This window comes from Cervus canadensis, chromosome 4 (assembly GCF_019320065.1).
Source record: "Cervus canadensis isolate Bull #8, Minnesota chromosome 4, ASM1932006v1, whole genome shotgun sequence".
NCBI lineage: Eukaryota > Metazoa > Chordata > Mammalia > Artiodactyla > Cervidae > Cervus > Cervus canadensis.
Window position 1 is genome coordinate 85,532,118 of NC_057389.1, and position 21,107 is coordinate 85,553,224.

The 21,107-nt window shown below is 40.3% G+C and overlaps 2 protein-coding genes across 9 annotated transcripts in view; one reads left to right on the forward strand and one right to left on the reverse strand.

Annotated features, from left to right (window-relative positions):
- Positions 1 to 2,312: 2,312 nt before the first annotated feature.
- Positions 2,313 to 10,148, forward strand: IL4 (interleukin 4). Its single transcript, XM_043464366.1, has 4 exons — positions 2,313 to 2,447; positions 2,732 to 2,779; positions 7,546 to 7,671; positions 9,953 to 10,148. Exons 1-4 carry the CDS (start codon positions 2,313 to 2,315, stop codon positions 10,049 to 10,051), a joined length of 408 nt encoding a protein of 135 aa, XP_043320301.1. The 3' UTR covers positions 10,052 to 10,148.
- Positions 10,149 to 15,596: 5,448 nt separating this feature from the next.
- Positions 15,597 to 21,107, reverse strand: part of KIF3A (kinesin family member 3A) — an 84,763-nt gene continuing 79,252 nt past the window's right edge. For all 8 annotated transcript variants that reach the window (XM_043466022.1, XM_043466029.1, XM_043466028.1 and 5 more), the window contains 2 exons: positions 20,700 to 20,824; positions 15,597 to 18,590 (listed from right to left, as the gene is read on the reverse strand). In XM_043466022.1, the coding sequence (XP_043321957.1) occupies positions 18,542 to 18,590; positions 20,700 to 20,824 (174 nt within the window). In that variant the 3' untranslated portion in view covers positions 15,597 to 18,541. The remainder of the gene's footprint in view (positions 18,591 to 20,699; positions 20,825 to 21,107) is intronic.

The following is a 21,107-nucleotide window of genomic DNA, read 5'->3' on the forward strand; positions in this document are numbered from 1 at the left end:
TTCAGTCGTGTCCGAGACTGTGCAACCCAATTGACGGCAGCCCACCAGGCTCCTCCATCCCTGGGATTCTCCAGGCAAGAATACTGGAGCGGGTTGCCATTCCCTTCTCCAATATATTGATAAATATAATTTAAATCATTATGTTATTCAGTGACATGTTAATTGTATCTCAATAAAACTGGGGGGAAAAAAGAAGTATTATAAAAAATAAAAAAAGAACTTACCCAGAGAAGTTTGACCTTTGTCCTGGCTCTTGGGAGGTAACCTCTAAAGCCTTTGAATAAAGAATTGACAGGTCTTTTGTCACCAGTTCCTGGTAAATTTAGCCCGTAAATCCTTGGGGTCTTCCAAGTTACAGGAGTGTCTTTGCTATTTGTGGCAGAACCTAACAGTTCATGCTAGTAAGGCCACTCAAGTTGGAGACCAGTTACACTATTAAGCTGTTGTGTCATCAGCCCATCCTCCAGGAAGAAGGCTGGAGGATGAGGTCAACCAAGAGGCCATGGATTCAATCAGTCACATCTACTGAATGACACCCAAGTAAAGCTGGACACCGAAGCTCTGATGAGCTGCCTCGCTTGGCACGTTGCGTGTGGAGTCACACAGCAAAGTGCTGAGGAAGCGATGTGCTCTGACTCCAGGGAGAGAACAGAGGAAGCTTCATACCTGTGACACTCCTAGGCCTCAACCTCCATGTCCCTTCTTTTGGCTGAGTCTGACTGGTATCCTTTTGCTGTAATAAAACTATAACCTTACATATAGTGCTTCTCTGATTTCTGTGAGTCATTCTAGCAAATTATGAATCTGAGAGGATAGTGGGGACTCAATTTTGCAGCCAGCTGGACAGAAGTGAAGGTGGAATGGGGATCCCTGAATGATCAGCCAGTGTATGAAGTGAGGACAGTACTGTGGAAGCTGTGCCCTTAACCTGGAAGTCTGGCCCGACGTCATGCAGCTGGTGTCAGACGTCACTGCGCTGAGCCCGGCAAATTCGCTGCACAGTCCCAATGGAAGGATCCTAAATATGGTCCAAGGACCTTCCTGTTACAATTGTCCAGATTCTTTCATGGACTACAAGTCACATAAATAAGAGCCAAAGTGCAGGAATGACCTTAGCAGTCATGGTTTCTGTATGACCTTCCAGAGGAAATTATTGGAGAGGAAGGTCAGAAACCAACAGAAAGGAAGTAGAGAGGAAAGAGAAGGAAGGGCTCAGAGAGGAATAACCAGTGGTATGCTGGGACGCAGGCATCTGAGTCAGTGGTAGGGGTGTGCAGCACCCACAGGAATTAGACTGAGGTGCCAGGGCAAGTGGTGGCACCTTGACCAGGGCAATTGATTTGCAAATCTGTGAAATTATCACTCTCTTCCCCTAATTAGCTGAGGTTGTACTTCAAATCCATTTTCAAAGTGATCATTCCTTTTTTAAAAATTACTTCTATTTTTTATTTGTTTTTTTGCTGCACAGTATGTGGGATCTTAGGTTCCCTGACCAGGGATCGAACCCATGTCCTCTGCAGTGGAAGTGCAGAGTTTTAACCACTGGACTGCCAGCAAAATCCCTCAAAAGAGTCATTCCTGAAACCTCGGGATAGGCGTACTTTGCCTAGAGCCTCCTTATTGTTAAAGACCTATGGACCTGACATGGTCCTAATGAAGCTCTACCACATATTACATGTCCTTGGCCAAAATCCTAAATGTGGAAGAAAGGCACGTCTGAGTGCTACAACAGGAGAGAATCTGTGCCCATTACTTTCCTTCTACCCAGAGATAAGAACCACAGATCAGCTTTTCCACAAAAGGAGAGTTTCCCAGATGCCACCCATACTTGGAAGAAGCCAAGGTGAAATACTAATCAAGTCAAACTTTCTTGATATTACTCTATCTTTCCCCAGGAGGGCTGCACTAAAACAAACTCGGACACCTGTGGCCTCTTCCTTCTATGCAAAGTAAAAAGCCAGCAGCAACCCCAAGCTGATAAGATTAATCTAAAGAGCAAATTATGGTGTAATTTCCTATGCTGATACTTTGTAGTTAATTTTTAAAAAAGGTTTCATTTTCCTACTGGTCTGATTTCACAGGAACATTTTACCTGTTTTTGTGAGGCATTTTTTCTCCTGGAAGAGAGGTGCTGATTGGCCCCAAATGACTGACAACCTGGTGTAATGAAAATTTCCAATGTAAACTTATTTTCCCTCAGTTTCAGCAATTTTTAAATCTATATATAGAGATATCTTTATCAGAATTGCATTGTTAGCTTCTCCTGGTAAACTAATTGTCTCACATTGTCAGTGCAAACAGAGATACTATTAATGGGGCTCACCTCCCAGCTGATCCCAGTGCTGGTCTGCTTACTGGCATGTACCAGCCACTTCGTCCACGGACACAAGTGCGATATTACCTTAGAAGAGATCATCAAAACGCTGAACATCCTCACAGCGAGAAAGGTGAGTAAGCTATCTGGCACCATCTCTCCAGATGTTCTGGTGATGCTGTGCCTATTTCTTAGACTGTGAAAAGAAGATAACAGCTCCTAGAGACTTGGTGGTTGGTGGTAGGATGGTGAGCACTGTGGAGATTTTTCTCCTGGTGTTTTTTGTTTTTTTTTTTCCCCCTGAGGGACTATAGGAAGTTTTCTTAGTTTAAGAGAGTCAGGGCTGCTCAGGAAGGCTTACCCCATGCAGTTGAAGGTAACTCACTCTCTTGTTCTCTCGTTCCTGCCTGGGCCAAGAATTCATGCATGGAGCTGCCTGTAGCAGACGTCTTTGCTGCCCCAAAGGTAAGAGCTGTCCTGGGTCTGCTTTGGCTGATGGGTGACTTAGTGACGAGAGCCATCCACAAGTGTTTAAACAAATTTCTTTAACAGAAAGCAAACAGGCTCAAACTAACTATAATGTATGAAATGTTTTCAAAGACTGAGAATTTCTGATCTTTATTCTCAAATGCATTTTGGTGTTTCTGGTTTCACTTGACTTAGAAGATACATAGTAGAAAGCTTGGGTTTTGTAGTCATAATTTAGACCTCAATCAAGGAAAAGCTCGTTAAGACTTTACCCAACCCAGATCTAGTACCTGGAATATAGGAGGCACTCAATTAATGCTGCTGAAGGAGAGAATTTTTCTGGCCCATACATTTCTGAAAAACCAAATACTCTCACAAAAACAGATATTGAGATTACAGGTTGAGAGAGCTTTCATTTTGTCTAAGAGACTTCCTATGGCAACAGAAAACGTATCGCCAGAGCCCCTCCTCTTCCGCAGCCCGGTCACCTAACAGCCCACCAGCTCCGGGCATGGCTGTCCAGAGACCCTCAGCTTTCTCTGTCCTGCAAACCCCCCTCTGGCCGGTCCAGAACCATCCTATCAGACAGGGGCCAACATATCCCTGCCTCCGGCTGCTCCTGCCAGGGCATCTCACCTTTCCTCCTCCTGCGCCTCACCCCCGCCTCCCGATCTGCAGTGGGAGGAGATAGATTTGACAGCTGATAGTGCATTTTCTCTGACAAACACATGACTACAGCCATATCAATAGCTTTCAGCACATCAGTTCCTGTTTTCATGGAAACACACAAGTGAGAATGAAAAACCCAAAGCTTCAATTTACCAGTGGTCTCCTAACCACCTGCTTTCCATGTGTACCAGAGGGTAACTTGGCCAGGGCCAGAGCGCAGGCCTGTCCTGCTTGTGAGCAAAACTGTTCTTCAGGCCTTTATCCAGACTATCTCATTTTTCATTAAAGATTATTCCAGGAGTCGGAAATACAATAATATGAAATATTTTAATATAATAGCATATAATATAAACATATGTACTGTATAATACATATTATATAATTTTATCCTTCAGAATCTCATCCTGTATCAGACTATCTAACAGCAGGTTGGAAGGATTTTACATATATATATATAAAATATCATATCTAGTGTATAATACTTTATATATTTCATTTATTAATATTTTATATAGATATCTTATATGTAATACTTTATCTATCTTAATATTTTATACAGAGAGAAATAAAACAGCCAAGCATCACTCATGCTCTGGGTTCTCCAGGGGGTGGGTCACTGCTGAGAGGGTGCTATCAAAGCCAAGGGCAAAGCCCAGCAGAAGCACTGTGGGGCTGGAAGTGAGACAGTTGGTGGCTTTACCCCCAGTTCTGCTATTAACTATGTGGCCTTTGACAAGCCTCTACACCTCTCTGTGCCTCAGTTTCTACATCTGAAGATAAGAAAGCAATTTTGAAAGTTGGTTGGAATGCAACTCTTGAGTTAGTGGAAAATGTTACTATATAACTCTTGATTAAAGGCAAAAACTGGTTGTAGAGAAGCAATCATTCTGAGAGAGAGGGGCCAGGGGTTTGAGATCATCAACCCTCCATGACTACGAGCCCAGGGCGACCCCACTCTGGGCTGCTCTAAGAAGACAGCCAATCCTCTCCCCAGCCAAGGTGCAGGTCAGTTCCCACTACCTTCCTTCATTCTTACCTATCTCACGCCTTCTCCTGAACTGCTTTCTATTCCTCCTGGATTAACAATCTCATTTTTCCATTCTCTTTTCCTCAAAGACTCAGCACTGCTTACTTACCTTTCAAGATACTTCAGAACAAAAAAAGGCTGTTATTTTCAAAACTCACAAGGTTGCTATATGGGAGGAAAAGTTACTTTCTTGTGTTCTCAAGAATATCTTTCCAAAAATCAAGCATATTGATTTTAGTGCTTTTTTGAGATCCAGAGGTCCATTACGCTCAAGTTGGGTGGCATCCTGCTCTTGGCACACGCTGGAACAATGAAAATGTGCTGATCTAAATGCTGGGTTCTGCAGGCAGTGCTCCCAGTGTCTCTGAAGTAAGGTGAGCGAGGTAGAAAGCTAGCAAGCTGGCAGGTCTAGGAAGGACTTCTCTGGTGGACTATTAGTTGGAGGCATTTTCTACTACCAAAAGGTGCAAAAGTCCGTAAGTTTTCAGAGAGCTCTATGCCAAACCTGAAATCTTTTTTTAAAAGTGAAAGCAGAGGACTTTTTTCACATATAGCACTGGCTGATTAAATTTGGGCATAAGTGGAGATAATGGATACAATACATATAGGATAGATCTGTTTGTCCCAAAGAGAAGCTAGGCAAGACCCTCGTTAGAGCTCTAGCAGAAACCCTGCACAGAAGTCTCAGGAATGGTGTGCCGCCACTGTTGCACTACCTGGAGGGGCAGGCTTCTTTCTGGCAGGAAACCAGGTCTCCCTTTGGAGCCTCTTTCCTGAGCAGTTTTGAACTGCAGAGTCCACATGGCTCCTGAAAGTGAGCCCCCTGAGCTACGTAAGATACACTCAAGGCAGTGGAAGCTGGACAAGCAGATGAAAAAGCAGGCGGTACAGAGGGTCATCCTATTGCCACAATCCCAATGGAACTAAAACATTAAGGCCTTTAACTAAAACTGCCTTTAGAATTTCTTCTTTTAAAGGTTTTCCATTTGATTCAAACTCTTTTCTATACTTATCCTAATCATTTTTAGAAATCTTTTGAAAATTCTTTAGAAGATGTTTTCTCAAAATCGAGGCAGTGCAAGTTCTAAGTCCCTAGTCAAAGTAGTCAAAATTTTAGAAAAGTCTCATTAGATTCTGATGGAAAAATAAGCAAAGGATCTCTTCTCCTTCTGACATTCTTGAACCTCACTGTTCTGTCTCCAGCAACACAGGCGTCTGCCTCCATCCTCATACACAGCTAGAGTCTGTCATCTTAGTCTCACCACCTCTGCTCACCCACAACGCCTCCCAGAGATACAGTGATTTATGGAAGGTTTCTTGACTCCCAGGGCCCAGAGACACTGGTGCTACTCTTAAACTTCCAATTAGAGTCAGGACCCAGGAGGGTTCATGGCTGTTCATTACATACATGTCCTTCTAAAGGACTATGGGCCATCAAACTCCACAGTGCAGAGGAAGCTTTGTAGTCTGGGATTCTGGTGCCTCGGTCTGGGTGAAGGTTTTCCTGGAAATATCCTAAAAAAATCAACAGCACTTCTAGAATTCAGCCTGAAGAAATAAGAGATGAATTCAAAGATCTATACAGATGACTTGCTGCTACTGTACTGATATAAACAAAAATAATGCAAAGGTAGGGGATTGATCAGCTGTGGCACAAATATGCCCTACGTTCCTCCACAGTTCTCAATCTCATGTTCTAAAATACTATTGAATGATTTAAGGAATTGCTAGTACTATATGTTAAGCGTAAAGAGGATAGAAAAGAATATCACTAGTTGGTCCCTATTGAAAAAAAAAGTATTAAAAAGAATCTGGGAATATAGTTACCAAAATTGTAATAGTAGTTCTCTCTGGCTGATGGTTGATGAAAAAAAAAAAATCCATTCTTGTTGAATGCATATAATTTTTATAGTAAAAAGCCTTGATAATCAGAAAAAAATATGGGAGAACCAAAAAAGCTGCTTGGACAGAGCTCCTCATGTAAATCCCCTGGAGATCCTGTAAACACAGACTGATTTAGTGGGTCCAGAGCGAGGCCTGAGATTCTGCATCACCAGGTTCCTAGGTGATGTCCATGCTGCTGCTTCACGGACTCACTTTGAGTGGCAAGGGATGAGAAAAGGTCCTGGCAGAGGCTGAAGACAGGTTTATCTGAGTTGGATTGGGCTCAAGCTTAAGACATACCCTCCAGGTTCCATGACCCTGTCCTAGAGTAGAATGAGAGAACATACCAGGCCTGACCTGGCCCGAGACATATTCCCTCTCCCAGGTTCATAAAAAAGAGAACCATGTGGCCAGACTCACATCAGAGCTGCCAGTATTCCAAAGAGGTTCTGACCCTGCACACTCACGGCCAAAGGCCTCTTAGAGAAACTCCGTCCAAGGCCCAGCACTCTCTCAGAAGCTGCCCCTCATCTTCCCAGGCCCACCTCCTGGGGCACCTGGCCCTGACCCCGGAACTCACGTCCAGCTGTGTGGGGACACGCCTCCTCACGCTGCTACCTTCCAGGAGGAGGGCTAAATGGGAGAGTACTGGGGCTAAAGCAGCACTGTCCAGGCCAAAGGATGGACATTCATTTTCTTAATAAGCATGTGGGATTTCCAGGGAAACCTAGATTCAAAAACTATAAAGTATAGGAGTAAGAGAGAGCAGACTCTGATTATGAGCTCATGTACCTATGACTCCCTCCACAGACAGAAGAACTTGCATGGGGTAAAGAAACAGATATGGGCTGTAGACAGGTAACCCTGCATTCAAACCCCACTCTCTCATTAACTTAGTTGAGTGACTTGCTTCAGGTACCCTTTCAATAAAACTCTCCAATGGAAAAGAAATTGGGAGGTTTCGGTAAAAGGCTACTGCATTTGCAAGTAACTGGGAAAGGCTATTTACTGTGATGAGCAGCCTCCATTCACATGGCAGGAATACCTGAATAGCTGGACCACAGGTGAGCAAACTCACCTTCTCCACCTGTCCCCCTGGAAAGAAGAAATCAAAAGGAAATCTCTCTCTCCTGTGTTCAAAATCCAGCTGGCCAGTGGCTATCTGTAGCATTTCTCTTTCTAGAACACAACTGAGAAGGAAACCTTCTGCAGGGCTGGAATTGAGCTTAGGCGTATCTACAGGAGCCACACGTGCTTGAACAGATTCCTGAGCAGACTTGACAGGAATCTCAGCGGCTTGGCAAGCAAGGTAAGCTCTGCTCTGACAACAGCCTGCCATCCAATGGATGGCAGTACGACTTCTTAAAATATTCCTCCTCGTGACTAGCAGTACACTTTTAATCAGCCTGTTCATTCATTCAACAAATTTTATTTGTTGAGACTCTGTGAGTGTTGCTTATAGGTACTGTTCTAGGCACTGGGGATACATTTCCTGCTCTCACAGAATGTTGTAATGGGTCAGTGAGAAAAGCAAACAAGCATATAGCATGACGTCCAGCAGTGATAAGTGCTATGAAGAAAAATACAGGAGTAAAGAACATAGAGGTCAAGGGGAGAGGGCTGATTTAGTAGTTGGCGACATCATCTAAGCAGGTATTTGAATTAAGCAAGAGAGTTGGCCACATCACTAACTTGGAAGGAACATTCCAGGCAGAGGGAACAGCTGTACAAAGGCCTTAAGGTAGAAATGAACTTCATGTGTTCAAAGATCAATAGGAGGGCCAATGTGGCTGGATCTGAGTAAGTGAGGGGCTTTTAGCAGGAGACCACACAGGGCCTATGGATTCTGCCCCAAGCATGGTGGGGAAGTCCCACAGGGTTCTGAGCAGGGCAGAGAATACCACCTGATTTATGTGACTTTAAATGATCATTCTGGCTAGTGTGTGGTAAACAGAATGAGTAGAGTAAGCACAGAAGTGAGACGGCTTGTCAGGAGGCTACCACAGTACTCCAGCTGCAGATGATGGTGGGTATTGCAGAGTAACAGTGGCAGACACTGTTGGATTCTGGCTATGATCGAAAATAGAGCCAGAAGGACTTGCTGACAGATCTACAGTGCGGGGTAATGGGAAGGGTGGAAGATGGCTTCCCGGTTCCTAACCTGGGCCCCTTGGTGGATGGTTGGTGCTGTTTACAGATATGGAAGACTGGGGGTGATCAAGGCTGGAGGTTGTGAAGACACTGATAGGACTGTTGAAAAAGTCTGAAGCTTAAAGGGAGAGGTCAGAACTTGTGGTATTAAGTGAAGCGTTCTCAGAAAGATCTTTAAGTCACAGACCTGAATGACACAGAGAAAGGACAAGATCCAAGGACTGAGCCCAGAGGCACTCATATAGAAGTCAGGAAGAGGAGGGACCAGCAAGAGAAACCGAGTAGTAGCCAGTGAAGTAGGAGGAAATCAAAGAGTGTGCAGTATCCCAGAAGGCAAGCAAAGAAACTCTTTTAAGGAGGGAGTGTGTCAAATGTACTGAAAGGTCAAGTAAGATGAACACTAAGAATGGTCATTGAACTCGGCATGATGGAGGTTACTGACGGTGCTGACACAGATGGAGATGTGGGAATGAAAGTCTGAGGAGAGTAGGTTCCATAGAGAACAGGTGTGGGGAGGAGTGAAAAGAAAGATATACTGAGTATGAAAAACTCCTTTAGGGTGTTTTTCTATAGGGTTGCAGAGAAACAGAACAATAGCTGAAGGCAGGTACGAAGTGAAGGAAGTGCTTTTAAGATGAGGTCTATACGGAGCATGTCAATATACCAGTGGGAATGACCTAGTAAGAGGGGAGAACTGATGATGTAGGAGAAGTGGCAGAGCCAAGAGTGGATGTTACCTAATGCCAAGCAGAGGAACTGGGGATGTTCATCCTCTCTCTGGGCATGCTGCTTTATTTAGAAGGTAACAGAACAGGGAGCAGATATTACACTCATTGTCTCTTTGGACCCTCTTAATGATCTTAGTAAGTAGGCACTATTGTTCCCATTTTATACAAAGGAGGAAACTGAAGCTTTTACAAACTAAGTAGTTTGTCTTAAGCAATGCAATTAATAAATTGGTAGAGCTGAGATTCAAACTGAAGCAGTGGCCAGGTGGTAGGCAGCAGGAATCCTTCCCAACTGAAGTGCTGCCAACCTGTTCGGTTGCTGTTTAATGGGCAGGATGGCAAGTGGACTGAATCTGTCTCTCAGTAGTCCAGGTGGCCACAGAGAAGGCCCAAGACGGCAGTGGGCAGGTCTGAGCCTCCATCCCTGTTACGCCCTGAGCAGCACCTAGCTGTGACACACCTGTCCAGGGATGGCCACACCCTGAAGGCAGACAGTTACGGATTTACAGTGGCCGTTTCTGGAATGTAAGTAGCATGCACAAAAAACAGCTAAACCCTGTTAGCCTAGCAGCAGAGTCAAGCCAGACTGGCAGCCTTGGTTCGATCATTGTTCAAGTGGCAAGTGCAAACGCAGGCTTGACCTGGGTAGACTGGCACAAGCAAGATTCAAATACTTAGCAATGCAAACTAATGAAATATTTTTTTTTGTAGACCTGTTCTGTGAATGAAGCCAAGACGAGTACAAGTACGCTGAAAAACCTCTTGGAAAGGCTAAAGACAATTATGAAGGAGAAATACTCAAAGTGTTGAAGCTGATTATTTTAATTTATGAGTTTTTAATAGCCTTATTTTAAACATATTTATATATTTATAATTCATCATAAAATAAAGTATATGTAGAATCTGATGCATGATGTCACTTTAATGGCACAGGCTATATTTGCTTGCCAACTATTGGGAAAACCAATTTACTGAAGAGAATAAAATTGGTGTGAGAGTCAAAAGGGAAAAACTACTTCCCTCTCAAGCTTTCTCACTGGGGACATAACGCATGGTATGATTAAAGAATACAAGGCTACATAAGATATAAATGATAATTAAAAGAGCTTGCAGATTAAGTCCATAAGTCACATTGATTATCGAAAAATTCTGAATTGAAAACGTGTCAACTGGATGCTTAGAACATTCTTCTCCTATCCATAAGCATGGGGGTGGGAGGAATAATTCTAGCACACTACACGGCACTACAGTAAACAAGAGTTAAAGTCCTAATAATGTAAATCCTTTTGATACTCAAGTCTTAGAACCAACCAATAGACAAAGCAAAGAAGACTTAATTATGCTTACAGAACAGACTGTAAATGCTATCAAACTGACAACATAAAAATAAGCTGAAAATGATTAAGAGGTAAAGAGCAAAAGAAGAGAAAGAGGTGGGGGCACCAATACACCCCAGCTCACTCAGGGAGAGGTCAGCAATACTGTCAAAGCTTGATGGAACATGAACAAATCAAATATTTATTCAAAACTGCAAAAGTAAGAGAAGATCTAAAAACAGCTTACTACAAAAATTTGGAAACAGCAATATAAATAAGGCAGACTCTCACTTTTCAATGGAGAAACCAACACAAAATATCTAAAGTGTGATAAAAACAGTTGGCGTGGTGGTCATGAATTGAACATTGTAGTTGGAGAGGGGTACGTGAAGTTTGGTTGCATTACTCTGCTTTTACTTGTTTGCAAGTTTTTACAATGAAAAATGGGGGGAAAAAAGAACAATAGTGAGTAAATCAAGAAATCTTTGGAATTACAATGGGAACCACCAGAGAAACTTAAAAAAAAAAAAAAAGGAAGGTGGATTGTTGAGGATGGGACTTGGAATAAGGAACAGTGAAAGGGCAGGAGATTTTTTACTTTCTACTTGAAGTCTGTGTGTATGACCATGTGCACAAGTGAGAAAATGCTTTTGAAAGTTTAAAAGTTAGGAGACTTCCCTGGCAGTCCAATGGTTAAGATCCTGCACTGCCAGCACACGGAGTGTGAGTTTGGTCAGGGAACTAAGATCCCACATGCCGTGAGGTGCAGCCAAAAGATTAAAACAAATTACAGAAAAGTTTAAAAGTTAAAGCACTAAAATTACAGACAGACAGTAACACACATTGGTGCAGATGTGAAAAAACGGAACTATCACACATTGCTGGTATGATCAGAAAATGGTGCAGCCACTCTGGAAAACAGTATGCCAATTCTTCAAAAGATTAAACAGTTACCATATACTCCAGTAATTCTAATCCTAGGTATCTCCATCAAGAGAATTGAAAACATGCCCACACAAAAATCTCTACACAAATGTTCACAGCAGCATTATTCATTTACAGCAAAAAAGCAGGAACACCACAACTGTCAATCAACTGATGAATGGATAAACGAAATGGGGTAGAGCCATACAAATATTACTCGGCAGTAAAAAGAAAAGTACTGGCATATGCTACAGTATGGATGAAGCCTGGAAACACTATGCTAACTCAAAGGAGCCAGACACAAACGCCACATATGGTATGACTTCATTTATAAGAAATGCCCAGAAGAGGCAAGTCCACAGAGGCAAAAAGTAGAATATTGGTTGCTAGAGGGTGAGGGGATGAAGGAAGACCAAGTGACTGCAAATAGATACAGGCCTTCTTTTGAGAGTAATGAAAATGCTTTGATATTAGATAGTCATAATGGCTGTACAACTCTGTGAAACTACTAAAACCCACTAAATTATATACTTAAAAGGATGAATTTTACACTATGTGACATATCTCAATAACATTGCTATTTTAAGAAATTAAAGGGCAAAAAACAAATGTCAAGTCATTGAAATTTGTCTTTAAAGACATGTCTGCAAGAATATGGATCTAGTAACAGTGAATGAGCATTCTCTTTTCATTCTTGCTCACACACATATGACAAAAATTAATACTAGTACTAAAATTATACCAAAACATATAACATCTTTTTAACCCTTTCAAAATAAGGGAACAAATCAAAAGCTTAAAGTCTCACCCTGACCACAGCCAGTTTCACCCTGCCCACATAAAATACCAGCATGCCAAGGGCAACAAGTAACTAAGAGAGTCATGGAGCCTTCTAAGGCCACAATGAACACTTTTAATTCATTTGCATTCAATGGCTAATGTGAGCTGTAGTCTGCCACAGGATATGACTTGTGGGTTACAGTTTGTGTATGAGGCCAGGATGGTAAAAAGAAAGGCAATCGGAACAAAGAGTTAGAACAGGCCATGGAAGGGTCGTACGTAGGCTCCAGGCAGATCTGTCTGTCATGGATGGAAATATCCAACAGTAAGCGCTGGGGTTTACCAAGGGAGTGAGAGAACATGAACCGAGGAGGACACTCACCAGAAGGGCGAGCAGAGAAACATCAGGATTAAGTGAAAGTTGAGATGCTAATCACTTAAGCACGCTCACTTAGGAAACTCAGCTACAGCCCACACCTACTCCATGGGACGTGCCTCTCGTCTACACATGGAACGTGTGACGAAGGCACAGGCTGATCTCCTCCCTCCCTGCTTTCACCTACCTCCACCTCTTACCTATGAGCACAGTCTATCTCTAACTGGCATTTGTAGATAATAAATACTTACTGAATAAGCAAATAAAAGAAAAAACACATTGCTCAAATCTATAGCTGAATGATCTTCATTGAAACACAAGTTAGAAATGCCAGCCTCTGATAAAAGTGCACCAAGGGCTCTCTTGTTGCTATTAGCCAGTGCCCTGACTTTTTTCCACCCTTCTCGGCAGGTCCTCTTGGTCAGCTTCTTAGGGTGCCCATATCATCTGAGAATGCAGAATTTCGGGGCAAAGTGCAGGGCGCAGTTTTCTCGTGGCCTGGCCTCTCAGCATACAAGGTTAGCCTTGCAATTCCTACCACATTCCATTGAGGACAAAGCAAGCACTTTCCCTAGTCTCGGAGCTGATGTCCTGGTTCAAGTGATCAGTGCAGTTGGAGCTCCATTCCCAGGTGGAGTTTTCAAACCTCCCAGTTAGCTGCCTTTGCCCTTGAGCAGTCAAGAAATTTTCTCCTCAGCTCTAGTGTTTCTTTTGATCCATCCTTCATGTCAACTTCTTCCTTGTTCAATGTTTAGTCTCTAGGATGTCTCTTCCTTGCTTGCTTCCTATTAGCCAGCATTAAACCAAACACAAGCATGTTCAGATGTTTTAGGTGCTGACTGCATACCTGGGTACCAGTCTTGAGGGCAAGACAGCCAGCAAGGAGAGGAGGAGGTTGGCTCCTCTGGCCCGTAACTGTCCCAGCCTCCAGGGCACAGGTGTGTACATCATCTGCTCTCACAGCTCCTCCTAATCTAATCATTCACAATCTTTTTAGCAGTTGTTTTTTCTAAAACACAAATAATGTATGAGTCACCCCCTTAAGATCCTTCTGTGGCTTCTCACTGCTTAAAGAAAACTCTGGATCCTGGCCTGTCTCTTTCCTCTTCAGGATCATCAGTCCCCACCTCTTTTGCCTTACTTCAAGCAGGCCACCAGTGCACATGACATTCACATTACTCCTTCTGCCTGGAATGCCTTGCTGCACCATTCAAATGCTTTAACGCCTTGAACAGCACTTCTCCTGGGATGAACCTTTTCTGACCCTCCAGTCAGACAAACACGTGCTAGGCATTGGGTCCGCTGCTAGGGAGGAATGCTGTGCCTGGCAGCTCACCATTCACCCTCCTTCACTACAGCCTTCGACATGTCATTCTCCACTCATATGGCCATGAGCCATGCATGGGTCCACAGTAAATACAGAAGACGCCTGGTGACCGAGCGCCCTAACACATGATGGAACAGAAATCAAGGTCAACATAGTATTTCTGTAATGACTCTAGCAGTTTAGGTTGGGTTAGGCAATATCCTCTTGTTAAGATTGGTATCAACTCTGAGAAATATTTTATTCAGTTGTAAAGTCCCAGTTAAATTCCTTTGTAAAGCTGGAGAAATAAAGTCTTTGATTAAAAACTAAAATTTCCCCAGGCCTCTAAAAAGGGGTGGGGGAGGGGAGCAGGTGTAGAAGAATGTCTGATCTGTCATATTCTTTAGTCAGAGCCATAAACGTGTTTGGGTAAGACAAAGTGATGTTCTGATAACGTTGATAAAAGTAACTTTAAGATTGGGTCACAGGAAGCCCAAGATAAATGCTGAGAGGAAACAGGTTCTTTTTGAAGTAGCCTCTTCATAATCATTTTCCCACACATGTGTTCAACTTCCGAAGGAGGACTGAATACTTGATTTGCTTTGCAAATGAAACAGCTTAAGAATGAGACATTCAGACAATCTTACAGCTTGTTTAGAAGGCTCACTTTAAGTTTGGGCTGCAGCTTCAGAACTGTGTTAACAGTTCCTGTAGGCACATGCGAACTGAGGTATCTTAGAATTTTTATTTTGTTCTGTTTTTAGTACTCGACTTTAAAACAGACTCTCAAGGGTCTTCATAAGAAGGTGGGATGAACAATGACCCCAGCAGCGTCCTGACAACACAAGCAGCAACAGGCTCCCTGAGGGGTGTGCCTTAGTGGTGTTGCTTGGTGAAAGTGAGCATCACAGCTCCAGAATTCAACTGGGGAGGAGGGGCAGCGAGTGCACTACTGATTCTCTTGCTTACACTATGGCAGGCCTCTAATCTTATTTTCATATTCTACACATGTGTAGCAGTTTTACACCAGCGAGCAGTTTGGAAGACCGAGACAGCAAGATCTGAAATGGCCAGAGTCCCCTCTCTATACAAAAAGCACACGGAAATCCTCTGAAACTTGCTGACAAATCAAAACTTTGTAATGTCCGCTGTGAACTTCTTGTGGCTGCCTAATAACCAATAAGTGTTTGTGAAAAGAATGCATGATTAACAATAATTCAAGCAATATTATGGTTTGAGATATTTTAAACAAATATAGTTTTTGAAAGAGATCATGATACCGTTACCACTAAGATACGTCTTTTACCTTTTAGTGAGATACATTTTCCATACAGACTTCTTTAAAGTTTCTGTTCTCAAATACCAAATGATAAGGATAATAAAAAAACTTAGATTACATTTTTTTTTGGTGAAAATAAACTTTTATCAATGAGAAGCATTTTTAAAAACATCTCTCCCAGGTTTCTGTATCATGATGACTTCTGTTTAAAGACCCGCAACATTAAGAGTTTCTGGTACAAAACTACATAGGCTTCTCTTAAGCTCATGAAATTGACATGCCAAGCACAAAGAACCTGCTTATTAATTATTAAGATCAAGATGGACACAAACACAAAAATGGTCGAGTAAAGAAGCAGACCACAATTATAGGCATTAGGCTAAAGATTTTTATTTCTTACTTAAGCATGCTGTATGTATACATACAATATCAATATATACAACTTGAACAAATACAATTTATACATAAAATACAGTGAAAGTGTGGCTTTTGAAATTAATGCAACAAACTCATCATACAATTTGTAATTCTGGCCAGTATACAGTATTGTAGTAATGCTATTGAAGTTACTGATGATTTAAATTAGACTACAGTAGAAGTTCAAAGGCACTAGGAAGATCTATGTTTTCTTCTAGCATTTACATCAAAAAGTAACTAAAGAGGAACACAGATGCATACATTAATAAACTGGGCAGACACTGACGTACTTAAATGTAAACTCTACCCATCCTTTAATTTACAGCCCTGCAGGAAAAGGAGGGACTTTCCTTATGGTAACAGTTAAGGGGAAAATGTTATTAAAAGATGAAAAAGAAACACAACAAACTAAAGCTATAATTTAAAAAAATATGTTACAGCTGAAGTAGCACCACCCTCTCCCCCAAAGAAACCTTAAATTTCTTGCAGCAAAAAAAAGGCCCCCTCTTCTCAAGAAGTAGATGACATGGCATGTCAAACTGATTCTACCTGTGGGATGAACACATGGATGTAAACCTCCCACCTTAATTACCCCTACACTTCACAAGAATCTAAACAAAAATAGGGAATACTATCATATTTTAATATCCCAATTATTACTACATATATTTGCAAGGTTTACTAAAGAACATACCACAAACAACATTCTACCAAGGCTCCTCTTAATAAATACTACTTTTTTAAATTAAAGAGAAAAAATAGCCACTCACATTCAATAACCTACTTATATGTGACACTCATTTTAAATGTTTCTTATTTCAAATAATGAGCAAATTTATCTATATCTTTTCATGAAACTAACACTGATGTTACAAAATACTTCATTTTTGGACGATGACGCAAAGTAAATGTGAAGAAACCACAGAACTGCTATGATTGGAGCTAAGTGAACAGCTTTAACGTTAGGTTCCCATGCTTTCACATGGATACTCAGGCCTGGCTCCAATATCTAATCTTGATATCAGTTCTAATGTAAATGCTAAAGCAGCCTATTTTTAAAATTTCTCAATGTTTTGACTTTTTATAGCTTTCTTTTTGTTACTGCGGTGACACGGTAAAGAAAAAAATCTAAGATACTGACTTAAATTTTCCTTAATGTTTTAAAGCTTAATGCAAAAGTTATCCCTTTTCTATTAAATTGATGGTTAAAGGCTAGACCTGTGGACTTTTAAAAAGAAGACATAGTCATTTCTTTTTTTCTACTGGTAAAATTAAGATTTCTCTAGAGTAATTACTAATAGAGTTAAATGTGCATCTATAACTGCCAAGATATTCTGCTTACACAGTTTTTACAAGACATAAGTTCACCTCAAGTCTTCACAGTATCTAAACAATGCCCCACAAAGTGATAAATGTCTAACTATCTTGCATATCACAAAGAAAATGCTGTTAGTTAAACTAAATCCAATTCTTCTTACCTAGAAAAAATTCACCATACACAAGATATTTAGTACATCACCTTTGAAATGTACTTTAAATTTATGGACATATTTTTACACAATTCACAAATATGCTACCTTCACTTCCATTCTATACATAGCTTTGTAATTGTAAAACAATATTTAACCAAACTTATTAATTTATGCAGTCTTAAAACATGTAGCCAATGTGTTTCAGGGGTGATTACATAATTTTAAAACTCATAAAAGATAAATATATATATATATATATATAGTGGTTTTAGAGTAGCATAACTTAAAAAAATAAAAATTTTACAAGCAGCCAACAAAAAAAACAATAATTCTATCTATGAAAACTTTTCCTTTTTACTATAAAATAAACATAATTTTTATTTTAGAGGTGTGTTCTAATTGGAATTGTCAATGGAAGAAATTCAGGGAAGACTATTTTCTTTATAAAATAAGAAGAAAGACAAAGTGTTTAAAGACAAAGAATTAAAAGGTATTTTTCCTGCTTTGGTTGTATTTTTCAGAAAATGGAAATCCTTCTCAATTGGGAGAGACAGAGCAATTTCCATCAAAATTTAGAAGTCAGACACAGGAAAGTGTCCATTAATCAAGCTTCAAAGTGAATTTAAAAAATAATACCTACTGACAAATATTTAGCTTCTTAATTTTCTGTAACTGGGTGACTCCTTTATATTTAGGTACAAATTCAATGTTTCAAGAAACATGAAATCAAACAAAATTTTTGACCTGAAGTTAAAGTGGCAGAAAAGATCAAGAGAGGTCCAGATGAAACATATTTTCAGCTTTTGTTTCTTAAACATGTATACTTCTAGACTGTCAAATCATAAAAGTGTTCTATAGATTAATAAGATCACCCATTTCACACATTAAATGCAATCAATGTGAGTATAAAAATTAGAATATATTTTAAAAGGCCAGGTGAGTGTTAGGATTCCATCATTTCTTAGATATGCAACCCATACATTCATATATAACAGGAAATCATAGGACAACTAGACCTGCAACTTTCTATGTGCAAAACAGGACTTACTGTTTTGTTTTTTTTTTTCTATTTTGAATATCTGTCCAGTTATCTAAATAGATAGTAGTTGAGGAAATCACTGGTAGACTTACGTACACATTTAAACTGCAACTCTCTACAGTATGGACTGCTCCTTCAACTTCCCTGCACAGTATAAGTTGAAAAAGGAACTGACAATTTGAACAATTACCAGCAGTACAATTTTCATGTTATATTAACTTAATATATATGGACTAAAAGTTATTAGCCAAAGTGTTAATTCCAGACTTACTCCATGATTTACAAGTTGAATTACTGGAAATTACACAAAAGTCTTCAATGTTTTAATTAAATATTTTATCCAGGCATGAGAATATCACTAATTTTTATTTTGACTTTAAGTCTGTAACGTTTACTGAAGTAAAGAGTCAATTACAGTTTCAGGCTTTGCAGAACGCTTTCTGTTTGGAGAAGAGAAAAAGAAAACATGAATGCTTCCCTAAAAGACAGAAGTACAAACACTTTACATTATGTAGTAGATAATATCAAGCAGCCAGAGAATCTAGAAACCAGTCAAGGTTTGACATGCTATGTTAAGAGATCAATTAATGCCTGCCTTTTCAGGCTAGGGAAAAGTCGCTTAGAGTGACCCCAAGAGCGTGGCACTGCACCCCACCACCCACAGTGATGAGGGAATGAGTGAGTGATAAATCAGACTAGACAACATGGACAGGCCGAGTGGTCTGCATGCCTGCCAGATTTGAACTCCTTGATTATCTCTTCTGGAGTATGCTAAGGGTTCCAGCTTATTCAGTGAAAATCAGAGCCACAGATCACCTGAAGCAACACCTCATAGATGACTGTGTACGAACTGATGGAAATGCTCCATTAATGTATCATGTTTATTGTAGTTTTGCTTAGTACACTGAACTATGTGTTTCTAATGAGGAACATCACATTGAACATTACCAAGTAATGTAACCTAGTATCAAAAAACCATGTAATGTGCACATTTGTCTGTATTTATGGCCATCTACTGTTTTCACAATATAGCAGGCTAATTCTGGTACACAGAGGTGCTGGGTTTGGCTCATCTAATGTTCACTCACATTTTTTTTTTTTTTAGATTAACAAAAAAGTACATTATTTTAAAATGAGCATTCTGAAAACTGTATCCAAATACCGTATTAAATTATTTGCTTGACTGTTTTAGGTCCACATAGTTTCTTAAAAGTAACTAAAAACAGAGACTCCATATAAATAATCCTCATTTCTGGTTTCTCCTTTGATATAGGAAGATCCAGAAACAATGGGTCCTCTTTCCTCAAACTCACTAGGAAACAGGGTAGCAGCTACTCAGACCACGCTCTGCTCGTTTACCCCAGCACATCAATGCCTATTTTTCTCCTACATTGAGGCCAACTGTCTTAGCATTTATCATCACACTTGCCTTGTTACTTTTTTTTTTTTTTTTTACTAACTGCAAAGTTAGGAGGAAAATACCTCCATTAAAAGTGGAAAACTTAAAAAAAAAAAAAAGTGGAAAACTTAACGATCTAGAGGAATTTGTATTTCTTTAAACCAATTTGCTTCATTCATTAATCATGCATGACTTCCTTTGGCATATGAAAAGCTTTTCATGTCTGACATCTAAATGCTGGAGAATGTAAAAATTTGTACACTTTTAATATGCTGATTTCTCCTTCCAAAATTTATAAAAGTTAGGTTATGCCTATACGATTATGTAACACAAAAATGTTAAAACTTAAGACTTTTGAGTTACATGTACGGTGAAGGCTATGTACTCAAAGTAGGGAAAAATACAAGTTTATTATTTCCTATCATTTTAGGAGCCCCAAAGTCTTACAGTCAGTTTAAATAAGCTGAACAGTATTTGATGTAAGGAAGGGAGAGAATAAACAAGCTCCAGCCCAGGACTTTCGTATCCTGGTTTCCCTGGGCTACATTACAATACATTTAAACTACTCAACAGTCAAAACTAGACCACAAAGCAGAGGGAAAGACAGTCAGAGAAGTTTTCTTTAACTGGTAACTGAGGAAATCAAGGTTCCTGAGGCAATATTCATGACAGAAAAATGAATCAGTTGAATACAATACCTTGAGAGTCTAACTAGGCAAATTAATTGGTATCTCACTAGAAAAATTAATACAAAGATCAAGGAATTTGCCTTATTACACATTTGGAAAGAACAAAGTAAATTAGAAATAAATTCTACTACTCAGGAGGGCTAAAGAAGAATCCAAACTACATAAGGACTTGAATTATTTAGTTAAATAGTTATCATGTTAACTGGGCTTCCCTCGTGACTCAGTTGGTAAAGAATCCACCTGCATTGAGGGAGACCCAGGTTCGATCCCTGGGTTGGGAAGATCACCCACTCCAGTACTCTGGCCTGGAGAATTCCATGGACTGTACAGTCCACGGGGTAGCAAAGAGTTGGACACGACCGAGTGACTTTCACTATCACGTTAATTAAATTTCCCTTAAATGTTACCTAATTTGAAAATCTCATTGCCTTTGGCTCATGGGACCCAAAGACAGTTCTTACCTTCTCCCAGTCTTTGGCCTTGTTTTTCCCTTTGAAGTCCGTGGCCTCTCTAATTTCATTAAGGACTGCCGTAGGCTCTCCTCAGTATAGGCAAGATACACATGGGAAAGGTCCACTTCAAAGGGCTATATAAAGGAAAGGAATAAGACATTCTAACACACAGATTTGAGGGAAGATTTAAAATGCTGAATAAACGCCTAGAAAAAAGCCAGAGACAAAACCAAATAAATATCTACAGATATATTTTTCTAATTCCATATATCTCAAATGTATATACCAATCATTGGTGAAGAAGCCCTGACCCACTATAAATTACTCAGTAGTAAAGAAAAACTGTTGGTTTTTCCCTAAAGCTGCTGCTTTCGCTTGTTAACCTAAGATTAGGACCAGTTTTGAGAGGGACAGACA

Excerpts from the sequence above, each read along its gene's own strand:
- IL4 (XM_043464366.1), top strand. The coding sequence starts at position 2,313 with ATGGGGCTCACCTCCCAGCTGATCCCAGTGCTGGTCTGCTTACTGGCA. Across the intron at positions 2,448-2,731 it reads ACATCCTCACAGCGAGAAAG|AATTCATGCATGGAGCTGCC; the intron begins GTGAGTAAGCTA and ends GCCTGGGCCAAG. Across the intron at positions 7,672-9,952 it reads TCAGCGGCTTGGCAAGCAAG|ACCTGTTCTGTGAATGAAGC; the intron begins GTAAGCTCTGCT and ends TTTTTTTTGTAG.